Raw genomic sequence first — 27,551 nt, 5'->3', positions numbered from 1 at the left:
AATAGCTATTCACAGGAGCACACATTTACACCACAGAAGGCTTTATTACATTTAAACAATGCATTCCTATGGACTTGCCAATAACATGTAGGGTACAATGGGGCTAAAAGTGCACATTTGATTTTTTTCACCTTTAAAACTAGGGATGCACCAAATCCAGGATTCAGATTCGGCCGAATATTGGGCTTTTTGACGGGGTTTGGTTTCTGCCGAACCTTAATTTTTTCCACCGAACTGAACCCTAGGCTTGCGCGCGCTCCGCTGGCCGTCGTAATAACGCCGCCGTTGATTTTGGGAAGGCGTTGCTAGTGGGGATGTTAACCGATGACCGTTTGACCGATGGTTGACCGTATCAACGTTAACCGATCAAAGTTGTCGGTTAAAAAAAAAAGTGATCTCTAAAATAGGCTATTAAAGACAGTGGACTAAACGCTACTACAGTTAGCCATCTCATTCCAAAATCTTTTTGTGTGAAGTGAACAAATCCCTCACACTCAATTTTTCATAACTCGCCTGTTTGTACTTAATAAACCACTAAAAACATTTGGCGCGAGGTCACAGCGTTTGGGTTTGCGCGCTCACAAGGTTTGCAAAAAGTAAACAGGCTAAAACACTCGAGGTTATTGTATACAACATTCCGCATAAGATGGGCTTACATGTGGAAATGTATTACATCTACATTTCAGTGGTAACACATAAGGTGTTGATCATCATCTTTCTTTATTATTGTTAGCACTACCTCGAACTAAAGCGGCGTCTCTTCGGAGCTGTCATTTTCTTAAATGAGCCGCGGCAATGTTTCAAATGAGCTTCTAACGCTAGACAAATGCCTTTATTTTCAACGCGATCACCTTGTATCCAAACCATTTCGAAACTAAGGAGCCATTTGTCCTCTGATTACAAACAAGCTCCTCGGCGCCGCGTTTGCGTGACTCAGGTTTCGCGCTTTTGGGGATTTTAAAAAAGTGACGTGAGTGGAAGGCAGGCAGCGGCGCCGGGACAGTGTGTGAGTGTGTGTGTATGTGTGAGCGGGAGGCAGAGATGCGACAGAGTTGCGAAATTGCAGGTGCGGCTCGCGGCTGTTATTTCAAATAGCGCAGCATATTTTAAACTAATCGGTTAACCGGTTTCAACCGGCTAATGAGGCTCGGTGGTCGGTCAAGAAAATGTTTAGTTTTCGCCATCCCTAGTTGCTAGGTGGACCGTTCGAATGCAGGCTTTGAGAAACTGAAAATGGAACTCGTGAACACTTGTTTGGCAGTACTTTCAGTCAAAAGATGGCGATTTAAGTCGAGCTACATGTTCAATTTGCAATGGCGATTTGTCTCGTGGTGGAAAGGACCCTAAACAATAGCCGCTGTTAAAACATTTGCATATGAAACATCCGAAAGAATCCGAGATGTGCATGGAGGAATATAAAGACCGCAGCCAAAGTGCAGCAACTTCAGGTACGGCAAAGGAAGGACAGTCATCCTGGCATTATGTTGCCTATTCTTAATTTTTTTTTAACAGTTAAATAAAAATGAAAAATGCACTGCTGTGGACGTTGTTTACTTCATTAATGTGTTTACTGTGATAATGGACGGAGGATGGGAGTAGCATTCGGTATTCGGCAGAATCTTAAAGCTACACTGTGTAACTTTTTTAGTTTATTCTTAGCTAAAAACACTTAGTTCTTTCAAAAATATATGTGCTCATTAATGTATATTTACTTCCTTCAAGTAATAAAGTATTCTCGTAAGTTTATAATATGCCATTGAAAATATATACGGGTGAGGGGTTTGAATGCGGGTCGCCATGTTGCCCCTCCATCTTGAAAGTACATTAGCCAAAGAGGGACATACCCGTAAATTCAAGCTTCGCCTTTCGCGTTTTAACACTCCGCACCGTGTCGAATGTGGACGAGGTCGAACTGGAATTCATGTTAATCTTGAACTAAATCGGCCACCGTAGGAGTTAAAACGAAATTGGAATTGAGAGGAACAGAAACTAATATTCACTGGATGGTCATATACCTTTTCACCACTAGATGGAGGAAAATATCACACAGTGTAGCTTTAAAGTCCCAGTGAACCGGAAGTTGCAACTGATTTTATTTCAGTGCTGTGACGTATTTCCAAGCAAAACGTTATATTGAATAGAGGGCAGGGTTTCACTCCAGCGCTCCTCCTCTCCATCTCTCGCTCATAGCAGACTAACGGTTGGAGGGGAGAGGTTAAGGATATTCAAACCCAAGCCGGCGCATAGTCGTCATCGGAAAGGGAACGCCATTCAAGACCGGAAGTTCTGTTTCGGAAGTTACTTTTCAGATTTTGATTAAAGATTACCACGGCAAACTATTTTTTAATGTGTATTAACTTGCACGGATTAATTGTTCACCCTAAAGACCTGTTCACACCGGGACGATTTTCGCGCGCGTTTATCGCCAACATTTAACGCCTCGTAACTAAACAAAGGGCGCCAATGTGAGTGCACACCGACGCGCAAAACGGCAGGCGTAAAAGTGTCATTTTTAAAAAAAACGCCTCGGGTTCTTTTTTTTATTTTGACGCGGCGTGTTAAAAACTGGCTGACCAATGAGATCGGCGCTTTTGTTCACGTGTCTGGATCTGCTGAAGTGACAGTAAAACACGACTTGGTGGCGCTCAAGCACAAAACGGTCTTGCCGAGCACACATTGAAACGACGAAGAAGTAGTAAGTAGACAAAGTAGAAGAAGTTGAGCTGCTAATGCTGCTTGCCAGTTAGCAAAAAGTGTGTGTGAATGGTTTTGGCCATAGACATAATATATCTGTGGTTTTGGCAAGCACGTAAATACTGTCTCTCTTCTTCTTCTGTGTGACAAGCGAGTGTCAGAAGCGTAAAGTGCCGCAGCACCACCTTGTGTACCGCGAGCGCATCTACTGAATGTGCACGTTCACTCGGCGCATCGCCAGTGGAAATCGCTTGGGTGTGAACACTCAAGACGCGCCGAAAAACGTCACGAAAAATGCTGGCGATAAGCGCGCACGATATTCGTCCCGGTGTGTACAGGCCTTAAGACCTGTGATGTGGGCTAACAAAGTAAATAAGATAGATTTTGATTTCATGAGGACTTTAACTAGTGGATTCGGTATTCGGCTGAACCCAAAAAATCTCGATTCGGTGCATCCCTACTTTAAACCACTAGTTGGCACAAACTCGCCATAGCACTTTCCTAAACATCTTGCGCACGTGGAAATTTGGCTGATCCTTGACACAATCCTGGGAAGCCACGCAAACTTTATTTTGTGCGAATTTGATCATATTTTAATTTTATAGTTAGTTCTGTCAATCGATTAAAAAAAATTAACTAATCACATTTTTTTATAGAGTTTTTTTTATAGAGTTTTAAATATTTTTATATTGTAACAATTTCAGTTACTCTCAAAATTAATGTAGAAGCAACTTTAAAGACATTATTTATTTTTATATTTTTTGTAATGCAAATATAAAATTGTAATGTTGTAACTCCCTTCAGATCCATTTGTATAAATCTTGCATACAACATGATACAGACAAAATTATTTTGTCAGCTATTTTCTGGAATTTAGTGGAAACAGCCCAAACTGTCTGCAGGGTGCTAGAGCATCAAAAAGCGTCTTTCTATTACAGCTCAGAGAACATATACTTACATGTTTATCACTTTTAGCAGTGTTTTTTGAAACTTCAATGGGTTTCCTGTAAAATGACACCAAACTTTTGAATTTAGAGACCACTGTATGTGGGTATGGGAAGCTTTTCAATTTGGGTAGGCCAAATCCAGGCGGAAATCCCAAAAATGGTCCCAGACCAAGAGGTTAAAGGTAGTTTTCTCGGTTCGTTTTGTTCTGTGATGAACATTGGCAGACATCATTAATGGCTGCTGTCACTTTAAGATCTGCCGCTGATGAACATGACGTGGATCTGGCGCTTTAAAGGGATAATTAACCTAAATATGAAAATTTTAATTTACTCACCCTCAAGTTGTTCCAAACCTGTATGAGTTTCTTTGCTCTGCTGAACACAAAAGAAGATATTTTGAAGAATGTATGTAACCAAGCAGATAGAGCAACCATTGACTACCATAGTATTTTTTACCCCTACTATGGTAGTCAATGGTTGCTCTATCTGCTTTGTTACAAACATTCTTCAAAATATCATCTTTTGTGTTTTGTGTGAGTAAATGATGACAGAATTTTCCTTTTTGGGTGAACTATCCCTTTAAGTTCATATTAAGATGTCTATTTATGACCACTCTTATGAGAATACTCAAAAACAGGCTTTTAATCATTATTCTGTGTGTTATTGTTCGTTTAAGCGTGAATGAGAGCTCTATTATGGCACGCTGTCTGTGCGCACGATACCGGTGCGCGTCTTTCTGAGCGTCGTGTGTGTGTGTGTGTGTGTGTGTGTGTGTGTGTGTGTGTGTGTGTGTGTGTGTGTGTGTGTGTGTGTGTGTGTGTGTGTGTGTGTGTGTGTGTGTGTGTGTGTGTGTGTGTGTGTGTGTGTGTGTGTATCATAGTCAGGTCATTCACAGACAGTGTGTTCTTTTATCTTGTCGCGCTTGAATGTTTTAAAAGCATTTGCATGAATAGGAGCGTGGTCATATAATGTAACACTAGGCAAAGGATGACCGAAAATTATAATTTTGCGTTAAATGCGTAAAAAACCTTTAACACATGTGTTAACGTGCTATTTTTGACAGCACTATTTATAGTATAAAGCAAATGAGAATCGATAAAATTAACAAATAGATTTTGAGACTAAGGTCTTGTTAAGGATTTTTAGTTTTGTAATTAAATCAACACAATATTTAAATACATTTTACTATAACTGAATATGTAAAAGTAAGGTATTTTGGGTAAAAAAAAATTTATTTGGTTGTCCACCTTAGACATAACTATATTTATAATGAAACCATAATTATCATATTTATTGTTATAAAGCTATTTTAAATGAATATTGCATCTCCCTCAAATCTTTCAGAAACTTCCACTTCTTTCATTTCATCAGACTCTGCAGAAGTGATTGTTTTGTACAAGTATGAACTTGAATATTATACAAAACATTACTTTAGCTGAAGTATTTTTATCAATACTTAGTGTGTTTTACCCCATGCTAATGAGCCTTTTACCCCTAAGTGTGGGTTAAAAGGCCCCACTCATAAAGGCCACCTCATGAATTTATGATTTTTAAACAAAGCAAAGCACATGTTTCTCCCTCAATGATCAATAACACGTAAACATATTTTCTGCAGTCATACACTATGGGAGAAGTGAAAAGCAGCTTCCTTAAAGGCACAGTATGTAAGTTTTGCCACTAGAGGTCGCTTTTTCAAAACGATAACAAAGGCTTAGCTTGATGACACCGTGAATCATTATTAATGTCATAGTAATACAAACTAGATGACTGAATGGCATGCAATTCGTTTTAAAGCATATTGTATGGTGGAGAAATTGCTGTATTACTGTCATCCAAAATAAAGCTCTTTCTGATTATGATGTTAGCAATTTGGTACAGACTTGTTACTCGCGGTAAATCAAGAAAACGAGATTCACACAATAAGACTAACTGCGTTGAGCAGTATAACGATCATTTGTTTTCTGCCGATAAAAGTATCCAAACAGTTGCTCATCCGTCGAATAAAACGCATAATATATTAAAGCGTCTTTGGTGATTCCATGGTTTCTACGGAAATCGAGGGTATATGGCGTCATTGAAAGGCCACGGACTGTTACAATGATTAAAATGGCTTTATTTAAACATTTGATTTAATTAGGGCTGATGTGGGGAAAATATCTAATTGCGATTATTCTCGTTAAAATGCAATTAAAAAAAATATATATATTTATTGATTTTTTTTACAAATGAAAAGTTTGTATTAGGGCTGCCAAAAGATTAATCGCGATTAATCACATCCAAAATAAAAGTTTGTGTTAGCATAATATATGTGTGTGTACTTTGTTAATACACACACATATATATACACACATATATATACACACATATATATACACACACACACATATATATATATATATATATATATATATATATATATATATATATATATACACACAAGCATGTATATATTTAAGAAAAAAATTTTTTTGATATATAAAACATTTATATTTATATATATATTATAGATTATATAAATGTATATACAGTATATACATGCAAATATTTCTTAAATATATACATGAATGTGTGTGTATTTATATATAAATAATAATTAACAGAGTACACACACATATATTATGTAAACACAAACTTTTATTTTGGATGCGATTAATCTTTTGACAGCCCTAGTTTGTATATAACATTTTGTGTTTATATATTAATATGACTAATAATAAATTATTATGATTTATTATTATTGCTAAATAAAAATAAGAAATATTACTATTACTATAACATTCATTATTAAACATTTTAAATGGAGCATTTAAGAATAAAAATAACAGTATAATAATAATAATATTTATATTTTACAGAACTTATTTTACAAAAAAAAAGATGGGTTACCTGTTAATATGAAGACAGCCTATGACTAAAAATCATTAGAGAGGTCTAAGGATTTATTGTAATAGATAAAAAGCACAGATTTTTATTTAAAAAAAATTGTGATATCAATTTCTTAAAATCTATGTCTTTAATATGAAAATGAGCCTCTTATGCATCCACTATGGGCCAAAAGATTCTTGTACATTGAAGAAAAACATATGGATTATCATATACATTTATTTAGAAGTTTTATTTTTCTTATTTTCTACCCAAAACTTTCATTCATACTGGAGGCCAGAGGGCGCCCTCGAGCAGAAACTCCACATTTGCCGCAGAGAAGTAATCGTTTTTAGGAAATCCCTAACGTGAAGCTAAGCTCGCGCTGTAGGCTGAATAAAACAAAGATAGAAATGCTTTTACTGATTAAACATGAAGACAATAAACACGACTGCCTAAAGATAACGTGTATTGAGTTCTTCAAGCCTTCTCGGATATTTTCATAATAATAAAGTATTCAGTGCTGATTGACATTCTGTGATAAGAAGCCACATCAGCTCGAATGACTATATGAAGTGAGTTAAAACCTGTTATTAAACGTTGTATTTTGTTGGACAACAGGTTTATGAACGCTTCAAAGTGCATTACTAGTTTGTGAAGATGTTTGACGCGTTGCTTTTTCAAACGCACGTTATAAGCGACTCAAACTCGCAGTGCTTTCAGACGGAGCAGCGTTTACTCCTGATCATGCTGGGCATATATTTATTTCATTAAAATCGCAGCCTTTGCGCTTTCATAATCGCACATAAGCCAAATCGCGATTGCGGTTCGATTAATAGTGCAGCCCTAGATTTAAACATTAAAACATTTGGGATAATGTAAGCACACAAGTCAGCAAAATATATACAATGTTCAAGTGGTTTTTGGATATTTTAATTCACACAGAACACATTTTTACGGTTAAAAACACGAGACGAGATGAACTTCTTTTACTATGAGCACCATGTCTAACGTTGTGTCATGTGCGAGATGTTGCAAAAGATGCGAAAAAGATTCTTCCAAGCCATGTATACAAAGCATTTGCGAACTGCACAACATACAAAAAGAGTTCAAAAAGGCATAAAGAAATAACCAACGTCACAATATCATTTATGCAAAGATATTGTGCCCGCAAATATTGGCAATAAACACAGCTTCCAAAAAAAATTACAAGTATGTGTGTAAGGAAATACTGTTTTAAAATCGTAATCGCAATATTGATTAAAATCGTGATGGATTTTTTGTTGTTGTTGTCCATATCGCACAGCCCTAATTTTAATCCACAAATCTTACATATTGTGCCTTTAGCCCCTGTTGTACACTACGCTTTTGGTCATGTGTTCCAGTTAAGACATAAGACTGTTGAAAATATCTATTTTAAATCTAATTTAATTTACATATTTCAAGTTCTATGTCCATCAACCAGTGCACAATAAATATCAGGATTATGTTTTTATAACTAATCTCCACTTAAAGGGATAGTTCACCCAAAAATCATTTCCTCACCCTCAAGTTGTTCCAAACCTGTAAGACAACACAAAAGAAGATATTTTGAAGAATGTTTGTAACCTAGCAGATAGAGCAACCATTGACTACCATAGTAGAAAAAAAATACTATGGTAGTCAATGGTTGCTCTCTCTGCTTGGTTACAAACATTCTTCTAAATATCTTCTTTTGTGTTCAGCAGAACAAAGAAACTCATACAGGTTTGGAACAACTTGAGGGTGAGAAAATGATGACCGAATTTTCATTTTTGGGTGAACTATGCCTTTGAACTGGATGTAACCGAAAAAGAAATACATTTCGACCCTTCCACCAAAATGCAAATGAAGTGAAATTTTGACATCTGCTATATCTTTCATCACTCTCACCACAAAGCACAATTTCAGAAATTGAATTTGGGATTGTTGTTTGTCCATGTGTGTCATGTCTGAGCTCTCTGTCAATGTCTTGTCTAGCGAAATGGCAGAATTGAATGTAATATGTAGCTGTAGAAGTATTAAATTCATGCTGTCAGATATTCCTATCCGATCTCCGTGTTGGATGCCCGATTTTCTGCCCACTCGGCATTCAGCAGCTTGGAGAAAGTTTTCTCTTCAGTTTCTTCTGTTTTTAAAGGGTTAGTTCACCCAAAAATGAAAATTCTGTCATTAATTACTGACCCTCATGTCGTTCGACACCCGTCAGACCTCCGTTCATCTTCAGAACACAAATGAAGATATTTTAGTGTAAATCTGATGGCTCTGAAAGGCCTCCATTGGCACAATGCACTTTACACTCTCAAGACCCTTAAAAGGTACTAAAGACGTCGTTACAAAGTCCATCTCACTACAGTGGTTCTACAATAACTTTATGAAGCGACGAGAATAGTTTTTGTGCACAAAAAAACCCTAAATAACGACTTATATAGTGATGACGATTTCAAAACACGGCATCATGAAGCTTCGAAGCGTTATGAATCAGTGAGTCGATTCAGCAGTTTGAATCGCCAAAGTTACGTGATTTCAGCAGTTTGGCGGTTTGACACTCGATCCGAATCATGATTCGACTCACTGATTCATAACGCTTAGAAGCTTCATGATGCCGTGTTTTGAAATCGTCATCACTATATAAGTCGTTATTTAGGGTTTTTTTGCGCACAAAAACTATTCTCGTCACTTTATAAAGTTATTTTAGAACCACTGTAGTGAGATGGACTTTGTAACGACGTCTTTAGTACCTTTTAAGGGTCTTGAGAGTGTAAAGTGCATTGTGCCAATGGAGGCCTTTCAGAGCCATCAGATTTACACTAAAATATCTTCATTTGTGTTCTGAATATGAACGGAGGTCTGACGGGTGTCGAACGACATGAGGGTCAGTAATTAATGACAGAATTTTAATTTTTGGGTGAACTAACCCTTTTTAATGTCTCCTTGTGTTTATTTCGTGGTGTTTGCTTCTCGGACGATTGTGTCCACAGTCACTAATGCCATTTCCTGGCTTTGACTGGCTCTTTTTTTTTTTGTTTCTTTGTTGATTTCCTTTCCTTCATTGTGCTGCATGCCACCTGGCCTCACTCCGCCCGCCTGCTCTTGCTCACTCACCACACCTCCCCCTGTCCTGCGCCTCCACCCGCACCTCCTCCATCCGCGCAGACGGCCATCTCCGACCGCAGAGGAGCATGGGAGGTGCAGCCCAACCGCCAGACAAACTCCTCCTACCTGACCTCTCACCTGGCCGCGGACAGGCACGGGGGCTCAGTGCAGGTACAGCTTCACCCCTCGCTCCACTCCTCCTCCTCCACCTCCTCCTGTGTCTGGCCATCTGCAGCAGCGCCCCACCTGCTCTCACACCTGACCACAACACTTCCTCTATGGGTCTCTTCCGCAACTCTTGTACTTGTAGAAATGCTGCGTTTCATTCAAAGCTGATGGGATATTCCTCCTATCTCTGAATTCCAAACGCATAACATCCCAATGGCCAAGAGCGTTCAGTCTATAGAGACAGAGCATATTTAGGCCACGCCCACACCGGGGGGGAAAACAATCCAACACTCTCCATTGACTTTGCATTGCGTGAGGCTGCATGCGTGTCATTTTGGACTTATAACAAAAAACAGAACAATGTCTAAAAGCTGATATGTGACAAAGTGTACAGCAAACAAGCTAAAAAACAAGTTTTTATAAGCTGTCGACCCAAAAAAACGAGAGTTTAAGGAGACAAAAGTGGATAAAGGCAGTAAAACGTGACGCTTCAGCTGAAGAATGGGTACATTTTGGGATCCTGACACTCAGTATGCCTATGTAGACATGTGCCGGTATACGGTAATACGATATACCGCAATAATGAGCATGCACAATATTGTTATCGTGGGCACTTCAAAATACCGTGAATAATTATTTCTTACGAATTATTCAGATTTTTAGAAAGCATTTTAAAAATACTTTTTCCCATCAACCACTGAAACCCAACGGGCATGAGCCGAGCACATGGCGGAACGGCTGAATGAAAACAATAAGGCTCTATTATTTAACATTAGTTCATTCATTAACAAACTGACAATGAAAAATACTTCTAAAGCATTTATTAATCTTAGTTCAAAGTAAATTTCAGCAAAATAATGCCACATTATTAAAATCAAAAGTTGTAACTATTATTTAATGTACCTGAGCTAACACTAACATTTGCTTTTTGTAACTAATATTTTTACAGTTATTATTCTTTGATAATGTTAATGTTAAAAATGTGTAAATGTTAATGCATTAACTAGTGAGACCTTATTGTAAAGTGTTACCTATTGTTCTTTATAATTTTTTTGCACTTTAATGTTAAAATATTTGTTTACTTTATACATTTTTGTGTATTGCTTTATTGTATGTTTGGTTCTTTTTGTTATAAGAGAGTTTTTAAACCTGTTATAGTACGACAACACTTTTTTTGCAACAAATTCCAATATCGTGATAATACCGTATACCGTGATAAAAGCTTCAGCAATTAACCGCAACATGAAAATTTGATACCGGCACATGCCTAGTGTGCAGTAAATATGTTGTCACTGTTAAGTCAAATATCCAAATGTCAGTTTTATATATGATATTTACTGTCTCTGATTACGTTCCCCTCTAGTGTGTGTACTTCTCAGTGTAATATAACGTGTCTCAATGGCCTGTATCCACTTTTTTGTCCTTAAACGCTCATTTTTTGGGTCAACAGCTTATACAAACTTCTGGGTTTTTGGTTGTGGGTTTTGCTTAGCTTGTTTGCTGTACACTTTGTCACATATCCGCTTTTAGACATTGTTCTGTTTTTTGTTATAAATCCGAAATGACAAGGATGCCGCTTCACGCAATGCAAAGTCAATGGAGAGCGTTGGATTGTTTTCCCCCCTGGTGGGCGTGGCCTTCAGATTATGACGCGTGTCGCTCTGTCTCTATTGGAATTTTCCAAGTAGGAGTTTGCAAATGTGCCGCTTTCTTTGTTCTTTTGCAAGTAGGAGGATGTAAATTCCAACTTTCTGACTTGAATGAAACCCAGCTTGTGACGCAGAGGCTAAGAAATATGTTGTGTTACTTTGGCACTGCTATTATTAGTAGTAGTATCGCCAACTATCTCTACACAGTGTGTCACAATAGACTGCAACAGTTGGGTCACGGAAGCAAAAACAGCATTCATTTTCTCCATAGGGAAATTGTTTTTTTTAACGATAGCCTTTAATAAGGTCCTCTGAAATCGGTTTTCATTGTTTTGGACTCCATTTTAATGGTTAAATCAAATGTTAGTAATAAAAAAGCATTTCTTCTTGATTGAAATCATGATTTTATAACAAAAATGATATGTTTAGGGCCCTATACGTTTTATTTTTAGGCCTATCAAATTCAGTTTTCTCTGTTTTAAAGGTAAAGTTAACCCAAAAAACGAAATGTGTATGTTTATCTGCTCACCCCCAAGGCATCCAAGATGTAGGTGTCTTTGTTTCTTCAGTAGAACACAAATGAAGATTTTTAACTCCAACCGTTGCAGTGTGATAGTCGTATAATGCATGTCAATGGGGATATTTTAGAGGATGAGAGCAATGAGAGTAAAAACACAGACATACGAATCCTTATAAAACCATGCGGCTCGTGGCGACACATTGATGTCTTAAGACACAAAAAAGATCGGTTTCCGTGAGAAACCCAATAGTATTTGTGTTATATTTTTACCTCTTATCAGATGAATGTCATCTAGTATTCCCAGTGCCATAACTTCAGGCGAATAAGGTCAAAATACTGGCGCGATCATAGATATATATACGTAGATGCCTCATTCGACCGATCCGCGCAGGCACTAATGAGGAATCTATGCAAGTGATGGCACGGCCGATGCAGAGCCATAGAAAAAAATCAAATATTTTTAAATATGGATATTTTTCTTACACAAATGCATCGATTCGCTTCAGATGGCCTTTATTAACACCCCAGAGCCGTGTGGAGCAGTTATATGACAGACATTTTTAATGGACTTCAAAAACAGAGCTACTATTACTGCTATTATAATGCTTGGATTAGCCTGAAAATGTTTAATATTACTCAGATTGTATTCGTCTGAAAGAAGAATGTCATATACACCTCGGATGACTTTAGGGTGAGTAAATCATGGGCTAATTTTCATTTTTGGGTGAACTATCCCTTTTAAGTTTTCTTGATTCCATTTGAGTGGTTTAATTAAATTTTAATAATAAAAAAGCATGTCTAATTAATTGAATTTAAAAAACGAAATTTATTCAACTTAAACCTTTTCATTTCTATGAAATGTTTTTTTTTTGTGCATTTAACATTTTCTGGCAATCAAATGAAGGCATAAAACATTAAATTTATATTTTAATCATATGACATTAAACAAACTTTTTTGCCATACAACAGAGCTTTAGAATTAAAACATGGGGGGAAAAGTTGTGATTTATTCTTTAAAAAATAGTTTTAATAAGATATTATTATTAGTGGTGTTATTATTACATTGAGAGAGCTAAATTCTACTGTACAACAGTAATATATTTCTCACATTAATATGGGATAATTTTAGACTCAAAATGATTAATAAATGCGCACACAATTATCCATGAACTTGATAAATGTTGCAGACATGTTTACTATCCACAAACAAATGCCTTTTAACTTGTGTGTGCAAAATACAGAATTACATGAATGTGTAGCGATTTGGACAAAAAGAGACATAGTTGTGAATACAAAACTTCGATTTTGTATTAATGTAAGTCAGAATTTGTGCATGCAACGACTAAGATGTGCATTTACACTGTACACTTTATTGAACATGCGCTATATTGCAAATTGAGCATTTTATAGTAGTTTTCTATGGGAGAAAAATTTTATGATGAACAATGTTGTGTTCATTACCTGATTTAATCTGCTTGCCTATACAACGTAGCCTATGCGGTAATAATACCTTTTTAACGTTAGTCTACTGTTAAGCGTTTTCCTCGTCTTTATAACGAGGACACATAAGCGTCTTATAGGCAGAATAACGCTCACTGTGTTGTTGTCTGATTTGGCAGATACTGCCATCTAGTGGCAGCAGGTTTTCTTAGACAGCTGTGTGTGTGGATCCTGCAAGGCCAAACCGGTGAAATGAAAGTCTCAAAATTAATCAAATAGGATTGACTCATAAACAAGTCAATGAATGCATGCGCATCACCGGATCCACAAATGCACATCTTAGTCGTTGCACGCACAAATTCTGGCTTACATTAATACAAAATCGAAGTTTTGTGTTCACAACTATGTCTCTATTTGTACAAATCGTTGCACATTTCTGTATTTTGCACACACAAGTTAAAAGGCATTTGTTTGTAGATAGTAAAACATGTCTGCAACATATATCAAGTTCATGGATAATTGTGTTCGCATTTATGAATTTGAGTCTAAAATCATCCCATATTTTAAACCGAACTTTTATTTTGACGGGTTGTCGTGAAGGCCTTTTGAATTTCTGTGTGTTTATATGATTACGATAGTTTTCTCAAATGACTCTGAGCGGCTCTGGAGAAGAAGTTCATGCATTCATGTCCTCATATACTTAGACGGCAGATGCTAAACACCACGTAGGTCAGGCGTGCTTCAGTGTGTGTGGGAAATGAAACCATTAATTCACAGAGACACGCAGAACATGCAGGATTCATATTTAAAATATATGCGATTTAATCTTCACACACACTAGTCTGTATCGTGATTTGATTTAAGTGTATGGACCTACTTTTTATGTATTCATCAAAAATTTGACAAATTCCCGTTATACAGTAAATTGCGTTTTTGTGACTGAATTCTGTCCGCGTTTTACGCATGCCGGAAATCATAGGGCCCTACTTTAACAAGCTCAAGCTGTCTATAATCAATACTATTTGCAGCATGTTAAAGCGGTCAGCCCACATTATTTCAGCTAATTTAAAATAAAATAAAAATCATATTTAACAGTGGAATTAGTGGTGAATAACTAACATTACTACCCATGATGCTATACAAAAATTCCACCAATCAGAGAGTTGAAAAGCTCTTTAGCTCCTCCCACTCCCTTGAAGCACTGCAAATTATGCGATTGACAATAGGGTCTAGTCTAGGGTGAGATTAGGGTCCAATTCTCACTATTAACTAACTATGACTTTTGCCTCAAACTCCTAATTACTGCTTATTAATAGTTATTAAGGTAGTTGTTAAATTTAGGATTAAGGGATGCAGAGTAAGGCATTAATATGTGCTTTATAAGGTCTAATAAACAGTGATGTATAAAGTACTCAAAAGCCATACTTGAGTAAAAGTATAGATATCTTGCCAGAAAATTACTTTGGTAGAAGTTAAAGTCAGTTTTTAGAATATTACTTGAGTAAATGTTTTAAAGTATGTGATATTTATTGTACTTAAGTAAGAAAAGGTTTTTTTTCCCTTTCTTCATATTAAACGTACTTAAGTATTGAAAGTAAAAAATACAAGTAAATGCAAAACATAAAAGTTTTTTTTAAAATTGTTCAGCAAGATTGTGTTCAGTTTTAACTCTGTTTCTTGTATTTTGTTTTCTTTGAATAAAAAAGGCAAACTGGTTATTGTAAGTTTTAAATATAAAAAATATGAATATATTAATTATACCTTGATCATTCATATTAATTCATAGTACAGTAACTAATGTAAGAGACAACTTTAAAATGTTAATGTTTTAATCAACCTTAGTTATTGTTAAAAATGGACTCTTATTGCAAAATGTTACCATTTCATATAAATCCAAACAGTCATATCTTCACACACAAAGTCATAGCATTGAAATTAGACACAGTAACGTTATATGTATATTATATGTATATTTCACACTTTATTTGCATCTACTTTAGAACACTTGATTATTATCTAATCAAAATATGTTACAGTAATTATAAAAAAAACTGAAATCGAATGAGTTTCTGATTTGTTTATGTTTCTGTGAGGATACAGTTTGATTTCTCATGTCACTAGCTTCAAATACGCCTCTTCAAAAAGCGTCCATCTGGATATAAAATAATACAAATAGGCTAGATGGTCAACAAACGTGACATTTAAACATTTGGATCATACTTGCGTGTGTTTTGTCACGTTGTTTCAGTTTACACCTCTGCTAATAAACAGCCAATATCATATTAATATGCATGATAATAAGCAACTAGTTAATAGTGAGAACTGGACCCTTAACTACCACATTTTTAAATGAGTAGTTTTATATTTCTGCATCATTGTTTTTTTGATTGTCATTCGCAGTGCTTCATGTCGTGTTTTTGTCCGATTTTTCAAATATTATGCTTCAAATCAAAGTTTGTAGTGTTGTGATTCTCCTTATAGTGGCTTGGTTCATGGCTTATAATGCTTTGACGAAGACTTCTTTTTAAATCCCTATGGGAGAAATGAATGGAAAAGATACTTCCGGAACCAACACCGCTGAAAAAGTAGGCGGGCACTAATGCACTCTATTCAATGCATCTGAAACGCAACAAATGCACAGATTCACAATCTTACACCGCTTGCTTCACTTTTATACAGTAGACGCCTCAGAAGCGACTGGTGACAGTCTTATTTAGATGGCTTCTTCATTAATTACATTGTGGAAAATTATATAAAATATATTAGATGACAAAATATTAAAGCAAGTGGTATTACATTTAAATGTTCAATACTTTAGTATACTATAAACAAGTGCCATTTTAGTATCATTGATATACTATTATAGTTATTTTATATATATTTTCTGTTTTCACTCAATTTTAGTTAATTTTTGTCTATATAATTTTAGTTTAATTGACTCATGAGAACGCACAGCATTGCTATAAATGGCCCTATATATTTTTTCCTTTGTTAATGCGTTACTGTATACATCTATTTGCATCTTATATCTACTATTCTATCTATATATCTTATAATCAATAGATTATATCTTATAATCTATTGTTATATCTATTTAACCAGGAATATTTGATCAGTTCTAGTGTTAGTAGTAAGTGATTTTCCTCATTACTATGCTCGAGTAGTTACTTGCTCAGATACACATTTAGTCTGAAATATGTCATTAAAATAACCTTATTATAATGAGGCCACATGGTAATTAGATCTTTCTTTTCTAACACCACAGGTGGTGAGCTCAACTAATGGTGAACTGAACGCTGATGACCCGCTGGCGGCCCACTCGAACGCACCAATCACAGCGCAGGCAGAGGTGGAGGTGGTGGATGAGGCCAAGTATGTGCACATGGCTTCTCACAGGTTTAGACACACACTGTCCTTTAGCACATGAGCTCACCCTTGCCCTCACTGGTCCATATTCCCATCTGATCCCCTGTAGTGCTCTGTGTACCGAAGGTGTGTAATACAACATTATATTGGGTAAAATCATCCATTTTTGAATCTTCCTTTCTTTTTAATTGGTACTTTTTCGATTTGAATTGTGTAGCATACACTACCGGTCAAAATGTTTCTGAAATAAGTCATCAAGGCTGCATTTATTTGATCAAAAATACAGTTTAAAACACCCCTGTGGTGAGAATCAACGTGTGGGCGGGGCTTTAGCATATCATTAAAGGGTTAGTTCACCCAAAAATGAAAATTCTGTCATTAATTACTCACCCTCATGTCGTTGGACACCCGTAAGACCTCCGTTCATCTTCAGAACACAAATGAAGATATTTTAGTGTAAAGCTGATGCTGAGAAAGGCTTCAGATAGGCCTCCATTGGCATTCAGTACATTGACACTTCCAAGATCCATAAAAGGCACTTAAAACGTCGTTACAAAGTCCATCTCACCACAGTGGCTCTAAAATAATTTTACGATGCGACGACAATAGTTTTTGTGCGCAAAAAAAAATCAAAATAACACCTTTTTCCAACTTGTTCTTGTCTTCTGTGTGTGCCTCCACGACGCATGCGCGAGAATATGACGTAGCGCCGGCGTTCGGGAATCCATGAAATGCACACTTAAGCCCCATTTTGAGAACTACGCCGAGACCTAAAGCACGATCAATGTAGAATTCAACAGCTTAGACACTCGCGTCTTCCTCTGCTTGTAAACAAATCGCTTCTGGGTCATGTGTCCGAACGGCGGATCTGCGTCATATTCTCGCGCATGCGTCGTGGAGGCACACACGGAAGTCGAGAACAAGTTGGATAAAGGTGTTATTTTGATTTTTTTTTTGCGCACAAAAACTATTGTCGTCGCATCGTAAGATTATTGTAGAGCCACTGTGGTGAGATGGACTTTGTAACGACGTTTTAAGTGCCTTTTATGGGTCTTGGGAGAGTAAATGTACTGAATGCCAATGGAGGCCTATCTGAAGCCTTTCTCAGCATCAGCTTTCAACTAAAATATCTTCGTTTGTGTTCCGAATATGAACGGAGGACTTACGGGTGTCCAACGACATGAGGGTGAGTAATTAATGACAGAATTTTCATTTTTGGGTGAACTAACCCTTTAACTATTCTCTGAAGCAGGGGAGTCTCAAGAGAAGCCGGTTATCCCACTATATTTATCTGTTGATATGAAAAATCGGGTAGATTTTTGCCACATTGGCAGGTAGCCAATGAAAATTGAGTGATTCATTGGGCAGTTTGAGAGGATGCGACTACGTTCATGTGAACGGAAAGAAGATGAGGCCCTTCTGTGACTACGTTTGGATGTGCGAGTATTAAACTGTTGGTGAGATGGGACGAGATAATAATGCAACGCTGACGTAGGCTACAGTACAATGACAGTTGCACAGGTGTGTGTGTGCGTCGTGTGTGTGCATGTGAGAAAATGTCCGGTACGCGATAACTTTACCAGTAATAATAATATTAATATAGTTCTGTTTAACCGTTCCTGAACATGACTAAATCAGTCATCGACACAGCCGGGACATCAATGAATAAAAAGATTTTTTAAAAATTATATTGTAGGAGTTATTATTACTTAAAGCTACACTGTGTAACTTTTTTAGTTTATTCTTAGCTAAAAACACTTGGTTCTTTCAAAAATATATGTGCTCATTAATGTATATTTACTTCTTTCAAGTAATAAAGTATTCTCGTAAGTTTATAATATGCCATTGAAAATACCTACGGGTGAGGGGTTTGAATGCCGGTCGCCATGTTGCCCCTCCATCTTGAAAGTACATTAGCCAAAGAGGGACATACCCGTGAATTCAAGCTTCGCCTTTCGCATTTTAACACTCGATGGCGCCGTGTCGAATGTGGACGAGGTCGAACTGGAAGCCATGTTAATCTTGGACTAAATCGGCCACCGTAGGAGTTAAAACGAAATCGGAATTGAGAGGAACAGAAACTAATATTCTCTGGATGGTCATATACCTTTTCACCACTAGATGGGGGAAAATATCACACAGTGTAGCTTTAAATTGATTTCGTTAATAACTTGACAGCACTTAAATGTGTATTCTTACAAGTTAAAGAACAATGTTTAAAGAACAAAGAGTCTCAGCTGCGTGGTGTGTCCGTTTTTATTTCGGCTCCCATGTTAACAGGTTAGAGCTTGCACACTGCCTGCGTTACACGTGCGTTTCAGGCGCGGCTCGAGTCGTGCAGAAAACGCGTGCATGCTAGAAATGGAACCAATGCCTATTTTTCACTCGACACGCAAGTAATAGAAATTGGAAAAATAGAATAGAACAGGCAAAATAGAATAGGAAAAGATGTTTGTCATTTTGACACACATACATATAAATAAATGACATTTGATGTTTGAAAGTCTCTAGATTTTGACATAAATGCAGATATAATTGTATTTTTTTTTAAATAATTATCGATTTTCAAATATTGCACCTATCAATACAGAACGAAATATTCTGTTGCCTATTTGGCCGTCAATACTGCCGAAGTTGTCTTTACTGTATCAGTAGTAGGGTTGGGAACCGAGAACCGGTTCTTATGCAGATGATTTTTTAAAAATACCAGAACCGTGCGAAATTCCTGAGTTTCGGTTCCGAAAACGGTTCTGGTGCAATGTGTGTGCGAAGCGCTGGAAGCGTATCCTTTAATAGCGAGTGACAGCCAGTGTTGCCAAGTCCGTGGTTTTCCCGCTGAATTGGGCTACTTAAACACTGTTGTCGCGGGCTGTGTTTCATGTCCGCGGGTTGAAGCGACCCCAATTATGTGATATTTAGCCCCGGAAATGCGAATTTTACCGGAGAAGCCCCCCTGAAACGCAATTGGGCTAGTTTTGAGTAGCAATTGTGCGTGTTTTGTTGTGAAAACCTGGCAACCCTCGCTCACCTCATCATGAATATTAATTACATTGCCTGCCGCTTCCAGACCAGGAGTGCAACGCAGTTCAGCACTGAAAGCCCTCGCGCTACACATTCACGGTTTTGCGTCAGGTATTTTCTCGTTGACCACCAGCATGGCGAAGAGAAAGTCACAAGTATGGATTCATTTCCAAAGAATGAATGATAATGAAGCAAAATGTAACACATGTGAAAAGTTAATAACATGCAAAGGAGGCTGCACTAGCAATTTGACAAAACATTTGCTACAGCACAGAGTGCCACAGGGCTTATACCAGATCTATAGTCAAAGGCTTATATATATATATATATAGTCAACCGTTGAGTCACCATGGTTTAGGTAATCGTTTAGGCACAATTACCTTTGTAATGCTGAATTGCAATTTATTATTTACAAGTTCACTGAATAACTGAATTACTATTAAATTAATATACAACTAATTAATAAATATAACTAATAAATATAATTTATAACTTGGTTTTATTCAGAGACAGAGAGATAAAATGTAATAAGACAATTTCAGAGGTGTTCATTTGAAAAACAATGTGTTGCGAGCATGGTTTAATTAATACTGTAATATATGTACAGTACAGGACTTTTTTGACATTGCCAACCTGTAAATTAATTTTAGAGCAAGTAATAAACACAAAATGGATTGTTTGAGTTGCGTATTGTGCCTTTTTCCGTTACCACTATTAGTTTAATAATTTTAATGGAACCGGAATCGGAACCGGAATCGTTAGGCGGAACCAGAACCGGAAAATTTCTCACGATTCCCAACCCTAATCAGTAGGCTATATATTTATGTTTAACATGAAGTATAGGCCTTCCACTACGTCACCTAGCAGCAGCAAAGACACAGAAAAGCCACGCTTGCAGTGTGTAGCCGGCCTAATGCATTGAGTTGTAGACATGCCTGTAGATGCGAGTGAGTGGAGGTGGGGCTCATTTGCATATTCATAGATCTGGATACTTGATGAAGCAAGGGTGTAGTTACACTCGAGCTATTTTAAGGCATGAATATTTTGGTGATCATAGATGAGTTTTAAGGGATACAATTATTGACTACAGGGAGACTTTAACCCTTAATCGTCCCTTGGGGTCCAGCTGACCCCACTGGACTTTTCCTCCATTTTTTAAAAGTGTTCCCTTCATCTCAGGGCCATGAGACTCTGTGACTTTTCCTAAATAATCTATCTAAACATGCACAAAAAATCTGGGCTTGATTTGGTTGTTCTAAAGGCGTGTAAAAAAATGTACAGTTTAAGTCCCTCGGGTCAGATTGACCCCACATTGAAAATGAATGGGAAAGTGTAAAAAATAAAAAAAAAATCACTTTTTTTGTCAATTTTTTTTTTACTAAATCCAGTATAAATCTGAAAATTTCCACATTTATATCAAGGTCTGGTCCTAGAGCATAAACACAAAGTAGAACGAACTTTCTATCTCATACACACACACGTACACACAAACACACACATGTGTGTGACTGCAACAGAGAGCATTTTTATAGAAACTGGCAAATAAAATCAACAAAACTGGCATAAATCTGAAAAAATTCCATACATAAATGAAGGACAAATACTAGAGCACAAATGCAACATGGAACAATCATGAGAAAGAGATGGAAAAGGGCAAATAAAAGAAAGATGAAAGGCAGCTTAACTTTTGCATAACTTCCCTATGGACCTCTATTGGATAATGTGGTCATTGCACTCTCTTTCTCTTTAACTATAATTCCTAAAGTTTTTCCACAAACCTACAGATGGCGGTATTCTATCCCTAACACATAGAGCAATGTCCAAAAACTATTAATATTTATTTAAGATCATCATTCAAGTGATTTTTTCATAAAAATTTTTTTTTTTAATGAGCCAATTTATGACATAGTTAGGTATTTGTGCAGCAAATAGGTAAAAAACTACCAAATACCCACAAAAACACAGCATAAATGTATAGTTGAGAAGTAAATAAAAAAAATGATATATAGTTTTCCATGTAAAAAAATTATATTTCCTTATGCAATCGCTCTGTAAAAGTTTGGGGTCTATCTGACCCCAAGGGACTCAAACGTAAACCCTACTTGAGGGGCGATTAAGGGTTAAAATATGATAGAAAGTTCTAATATGTTCTCAATAATTAGCACCAATTATTCGTTTTTGCTTAATATTTTTTGTGTAAACTACAATAATTTTTTTTAGCAGGATTCTTTGAATATAAAGTTTCTAAATGACAGCATTTATTTGAAATAAAAATATTTAACCAATCAAATGTCTTTACTGTGACTTTTGATCAATTTAACGCATTCTTGCTGAATATTAACTGTTTAATTTATGAATAGTATTATTATTTCTTAACCCAAACTTTTGAGTACAGTGTATCTGAATATAAGCAGCGAAATATTAAGCAACAATATTAAGCAAAATGTAATTTGAGCAGCAGAATGATTTGTGAAGGATCATGTGACACTGAAGACTGTAGTAATGATGCTGAAAATTCAGCTTTACATCACAGGAATAAATTACATTTTACAATATAATCAAACAGAAAACAGTTACTTTAAAATAGCCCTTCGCTAAGCCCCGCCCTCCTTAGTTACTGTTGCTACGCCTGACGAGCTTTCGCGCCTGGCACGTCTATTACAGTATGCATGCGCCGGTGTCAGACATTCCCAAGGAGATCATTTAGTAATTTACAGGTGAAATATCTGAGAGAGCAAGACAAAAGGGATTGCAGTTTGCATTCGAGGGATATATCCATGACATACGCAACCGATTAGAGAATAATTTAATCAAAATTGAAGCTAAAGCCTATAGGTCCCAGCAACAGCCTCATACGCTGACCATTCAAATGGGAAACGCACAAATTGAGGAACAGGTTTTAGGTTTGGGGAAGCGAAAAAATCCCTCGCTCGAACGCTTGACAGACCTTCCGAGCCTAGTTACGGTGGTTGCTAAGCCACGATTGGCCTGTGGCGGTTTTCAGACTGTGGCTTAGCGAAGCAGTGTTAATTTTGACAGCAAATTTTGATTTAGTTTAAGTTGTATTTTAGTCACCTGAATTGTTTTTAGTTTTAGTCTAGGTTTAGTCGACTAAATATAAGATTTTAGTCGACTAAATGTACAGTAGTTTTAATCTCCTAAAATCTAATGAGTTTAGTTAAATTGTAATACATTAAGCATTTAAGCATCACATAAACAAAATGTCAGTTCAAGTGACAGTCGGTTGTGACATTAAAAATACACGAAATGGAGCGAATTTAATTTTTTTAAAACATCTATATAGTTTTTATAACTTTATATTTCTGTTTTAGTTAGTAGGCCGTATCAGGTTAAGCTAAAGCTAGGTTTGTTTATTATTTTTTTTTAATTTCAGTTAACAATTATTTAATTTCAAGAAATGAAGATTTTTTTAAATGGGTTTTAGTGAACTATTATAACTCTGATACTTTATTGAATATGTGTCAAATACTGGTCTTTCCTCCTGACTATGAATTAAATGGGAATTAAATTAAATACAGTTTATTGTGTAAGCACAAACGAATATATAATGCGTGACTCTTAATTATAAACAAGCTTGAAATACACTGGGACTCTTATTTTGAAATGCGCCTTACTATTGCAGTTGCAGGAGCTCATTCAAGTTCAGATGAGGCAGATAAATGCATTGTTACAACCGTCTAAAACACATTACTATATAAACATCATAAAGTAAACAGTCATTATTCATCAGCATTAGTTCATAAACAATTGCCTGGCATAAATGTGTGTTATTTATTGATTGTGAGCCGCTCTGAAGCGCTGGATTGGGGGTGTGTGAGCCTGTAGGCCGTGTGTTTTCCAGCGGTTAGATCAGCTCAAATGTGCGCATCTGTTTCACAGGACATCAGTTCTGACTGGATCTCTTCCCTAATCGTCCCTCCCTAACATTTACGTCTCGTTTTTATTTGTTGACGAAAATGACAGTAAGTTTTTGTCATAGTTTTTGTCATCCAACACTAGTTTTTGTTTAGTTATCGTCTCATTTTCAGTGAAAAAGGTTGTTGACGAAAATTATCCGTCAACGAAATTAAAGGAGCATAATTCTGTTAATTATCTTTATGCTTCAAGAGCGATGTTTTGTGAAGTAATTATGAATCGCAAAAATTTACTAATGGCGATAAGCCAAATATAATCGTAAATATGAACGCTCGTATGTGACAGTTCATTCCCACATGAAAAAATACTATAGTAAAATTACAGCAAAGCTAAATAACATTAGCAATGGTCATACAGGTCCACTTGCAGCATGTTTTGTCCACTATATATGCGAAGAACGAATGAGGAATAATTTTTACTGAGGTAACGTTAGGCTACAGTCTCAAATACGTTTTCACAGTGCCATATATAGGCGTGCTAATGTTGTTTTCCTCAGCGTCTCAGCATAATGACAGAGAAACGGGCTCTGATAATGCATTACTAATGTTAGCAATGACGACTCGCCGTTTTTATTTACCAAACAATTCCTTAACGTTACCTTTTCAATTCAATGACCCACCTCCTCCATCTGCGCTAACCTAACGTTACTTTGCACGAACATGCATAACTTTGTTCGACTGTCATGAATATTTGAAATGTCCATTTACATTAAGTACAAGTTAGCCAAACATAGATGAACCTTACCTGTCCAGGAGAAAATTAGCAACGTTGGCATCAGTCTTCAAATTATTCTCCGTTTTCAGCCGTCTCCATCTTTCAAAGGCATCTCTTAAACAAATCCTTGTTTTATCTCGGACACTGTCACGACGTTTTTCTGATTCATAACGAGGCCGTTTAGGTTTCGTAAAGTTAGACATTGTTTATCCAAAAAGTTTGTAGCTGCAGCTGTGGTAACTGAGCAGAGCTGGCAACCCGAATGCAGAAACACTACTGACTTCGTGATTGGTAGATAGGCGGAGGGTGGCGCTTCAGGCCAAAACACAACATGTCAACATCAACATCAGTTGAGGGCTGCAACTTCACTTTTAAAATGACAATATCTTGGCCTGACAACTGTTGTCAGTGATATAAGTGTTTGAAATTAACATGATTTCTTAATGTCTAGTGACATATCAGGGTAGCCTGGCGTGGCCATACTCAATTCTAGTCAGAATTTGAGTCTGGTACCGCTCCATTGAGCTTTGATTATGGGGCGTGTTTCAACCGAGCCAGGAAAGACCTCAATTGGATAGACCCACAACCAATCAGAGCAACGGAGCGACGCGTAACGTTAGTTGTCAAATGTCAACAGAACTCAACTGCACTGTTGCCAAGTCCGTGTTTTTCTCCATGTCCGCGGTTGAAGCGACCCCAATTATGTGATTATATAAACCCAGGAATGCGAATTTTAGCAGGCAACCTTGCCAAAATAACATATTTTGCCAACCAAACGCCATTTTTTTCCGGAGAACCCCCTGGAAAGTTATTGTTTTGGGATAAAGTTTTGAGTAGCAATTGTGCGCGACATTGCAAAAACACTTGGAAACCCTGTCTGCACGCACGCTGGATTAAGTAACGTTACAAGAAAAAGATGAGTGTAAACGATCTTTGCCAGTAATAAAATAATTTAAGGATACACAGAGTACTTACCAACACGATCATCGTTTCTGAGAGAAATAGTGAAGGTGAACGCATACACGAACAAGTTCTCCGTTTAGGATAAGAGCAAATTCAACCCAAGAGCCTTCGATGACGTGGATGATTACGTTACTGTTGATCATCTGTCCATCATCGTCTAAAGCCCGCCCTGACAATTTCATTGGTCCGAACAGTTTCTGTTCGGGCATAATTCCTCCTCTATGGAGCGAGTCCAGACCGAATTGCCCGAGCAAAACATTTTGTGGGCGGGGCTAAATTCGGCTGGCATCCAGGCTAATATCAGGGCCATTTTATGATTAATTGAAATACATTTCTTACATACAGTTCCTTTAACACTGTAGCGAAGGGTCAATTGCCTATGTTTCACTGTTTTTTTTTTGTTTTTTTTTATGTAGCCTTGGTGAGCAGAAGAGATTTGTATAAAAAAGAAAAAAAGGAAGTAAATATTCCAAACTATTGACCGGTAGTGTATAATTTTTAACATCAACGCTTTTCTACACTCTTAGAATTTGTCCAGCATGGAAACACACATTGCCATAATGTCTACGGCCTGTTAGTTTGCCTGTTTAAATTGGATTAGACTCTTTAGTTTCCTTTTCCTCTACAGCGCCTGATGTGCATTTGAGTTTCAGTCATATAAAACGTCCTGTCTGATCATTTTAAACACTTACTCTTGTAGGTCTTTGATATCTTAGAAAGCCGTCTGTCTTTGATTTATTGATGCTGGCACAGACAGCGCGGCGTTCATCAATTCACAGGATGGCACAAACACACAAGGTCGTCATGGTTATCACGCAGGATTAATGTTCGCTCTTCTAGAGATCTCTCTGATGTCTTTCTCCTCTGCTTTTTCTTGTTTTCCTGAATACCTGCTTTATCATTGTTGCGTATCATTATTGAAAGATCGAGGCTGTGATGGTGCAACACTGCCACTTGAATCAAAGCTTTTGCCTCTACAATGTTACATTTAAATGGATAGTTAATCTAAAAAGGAGGATCGTCAAGCACAAGTGTCAGATGAGTAGAACGAGGGCATCACATTCTTGGCTTAAAGTGTCTGGATACCAGGTCATGCATTGTTTAGTATAGAAGTAGAGGAGGAAGTGAGACCGTTTGGTCTTAAGGTTGTTACACCATACGATGAACTTTTCCTTTGTGATCAACCGTTCCATTTTCTGTCCCAACACAACTGTTAAAGTTGTTAAATCTTTAAAGCACAGTGTATAGGGTGTTACCATAATCTGCCATTAGCATCTAATCTCTATATATCACCATGCATAGATTATCATTACTGAGTGGCAAATGTAAAATAGTGTTATAAACTGATAGCTTTTGGTTTATCGGATTGGAGGTGTTGCGTTTGAAGCTATAAAACTGTCAGAACCTGTTGAATGCCGCATTAATGGGTGAATGGCCAGGTCATAAAATAAGAAATATTAATAATTTTTGGCCTTAATTATAATTAACAGACACACTGATGAGATAAAACATTATGATCACCTGCCTAATATGCTGTTGGTCCTTTTTTTTTTACCCCTTTTCCACCAGCATGAACTAGTTCTAGTTCAGAGAATTTGTGTGTGTACAATCTACAAATCAGCCACAATGCTGAAAAAAGTGCACAGCAGTAAAGGGATGACACTCTAAAACATCAAGAGTGTGATATTGACACATCCACTCACGCACACACCTATGAAAAACTGAACCTATGAACCACATTTTGCATTTTTAAAAATCACAGCTTCATCAGAATGATATGAAACTTGGTGATTTTTCTAGCATTAGGTATGTAAACACACACAAAAAATCGAGGGCATGATTCGAGCATGCTAAGTGGTCGTAAAAAAAATACTCCCACTTGTGCTCTTCGGTCAAAAATGACCACCATAGGAAATGAATGGGGAAATCTGCAGAAAAAACACAAATTCACTATATTTCTAACAAACAAAAAAATAATCTAAAACTTTATAATAAATAGTATTTTTGAGATTTTTTTTTTAAAATATATATTCAAATCCATCAAAAAAAAAGTCATTAAATGTGTTCAAAACAGAACTAGAGAATTCTCAAGCCTCTCCATGTTTCAGAGATACTCTGACCCAGTCGTCTTGCCATAATTTGGCCTAAAGTCGCTCA

General features: G+C 36.7%; 1 protein-coding gene across 4 annotated transcripts in view; it reads left to right on the top strand.

Annotated features, from left to right (window-relative positions):
* csnk1g1 (casein kinase 1, gamma 1) overlaps positions 1-27,551 on the top strand; it is a 100,989-nt gene that overhangs the window by 67,316 nt on the left and 6,122 nt on the right. For 2 of the 4 annotated variants that reach the window (XM_079810382.1, XM_079810381.1), the window contains exons 11-12: positions 9,678-9,788; positions 16,660-16,766. In XM_079810382.1, the coding sequence (XP_079666508.1) occupies positions 9,678-9,788; positions 16,660-16,766 (218 nt within the window). The remainder of the gene's footprint in view (positions 1-9,677; positions 9,789-16,659; positions 16,767-27,551) is intronic. The other 2 variants (XM_079810384.1, XM_079810383.1) reach the window with 1 other exon arrangement.

Source organism: Gobio gobio (genome assembly GCF_949357685.1).
Source record: "Gobio gobio genome assembly, chromosome: 2".
NCBI lineage: Eukaryota > Metazoa > Chordata > Actinopteri > Cypriniformes > Gobionidae > Gobio > Gobio gobio.
Note: the sequence above shows the minus strand (reverse complement) of the source record. Positions and strands in the feature narration are given on the sequence as shown.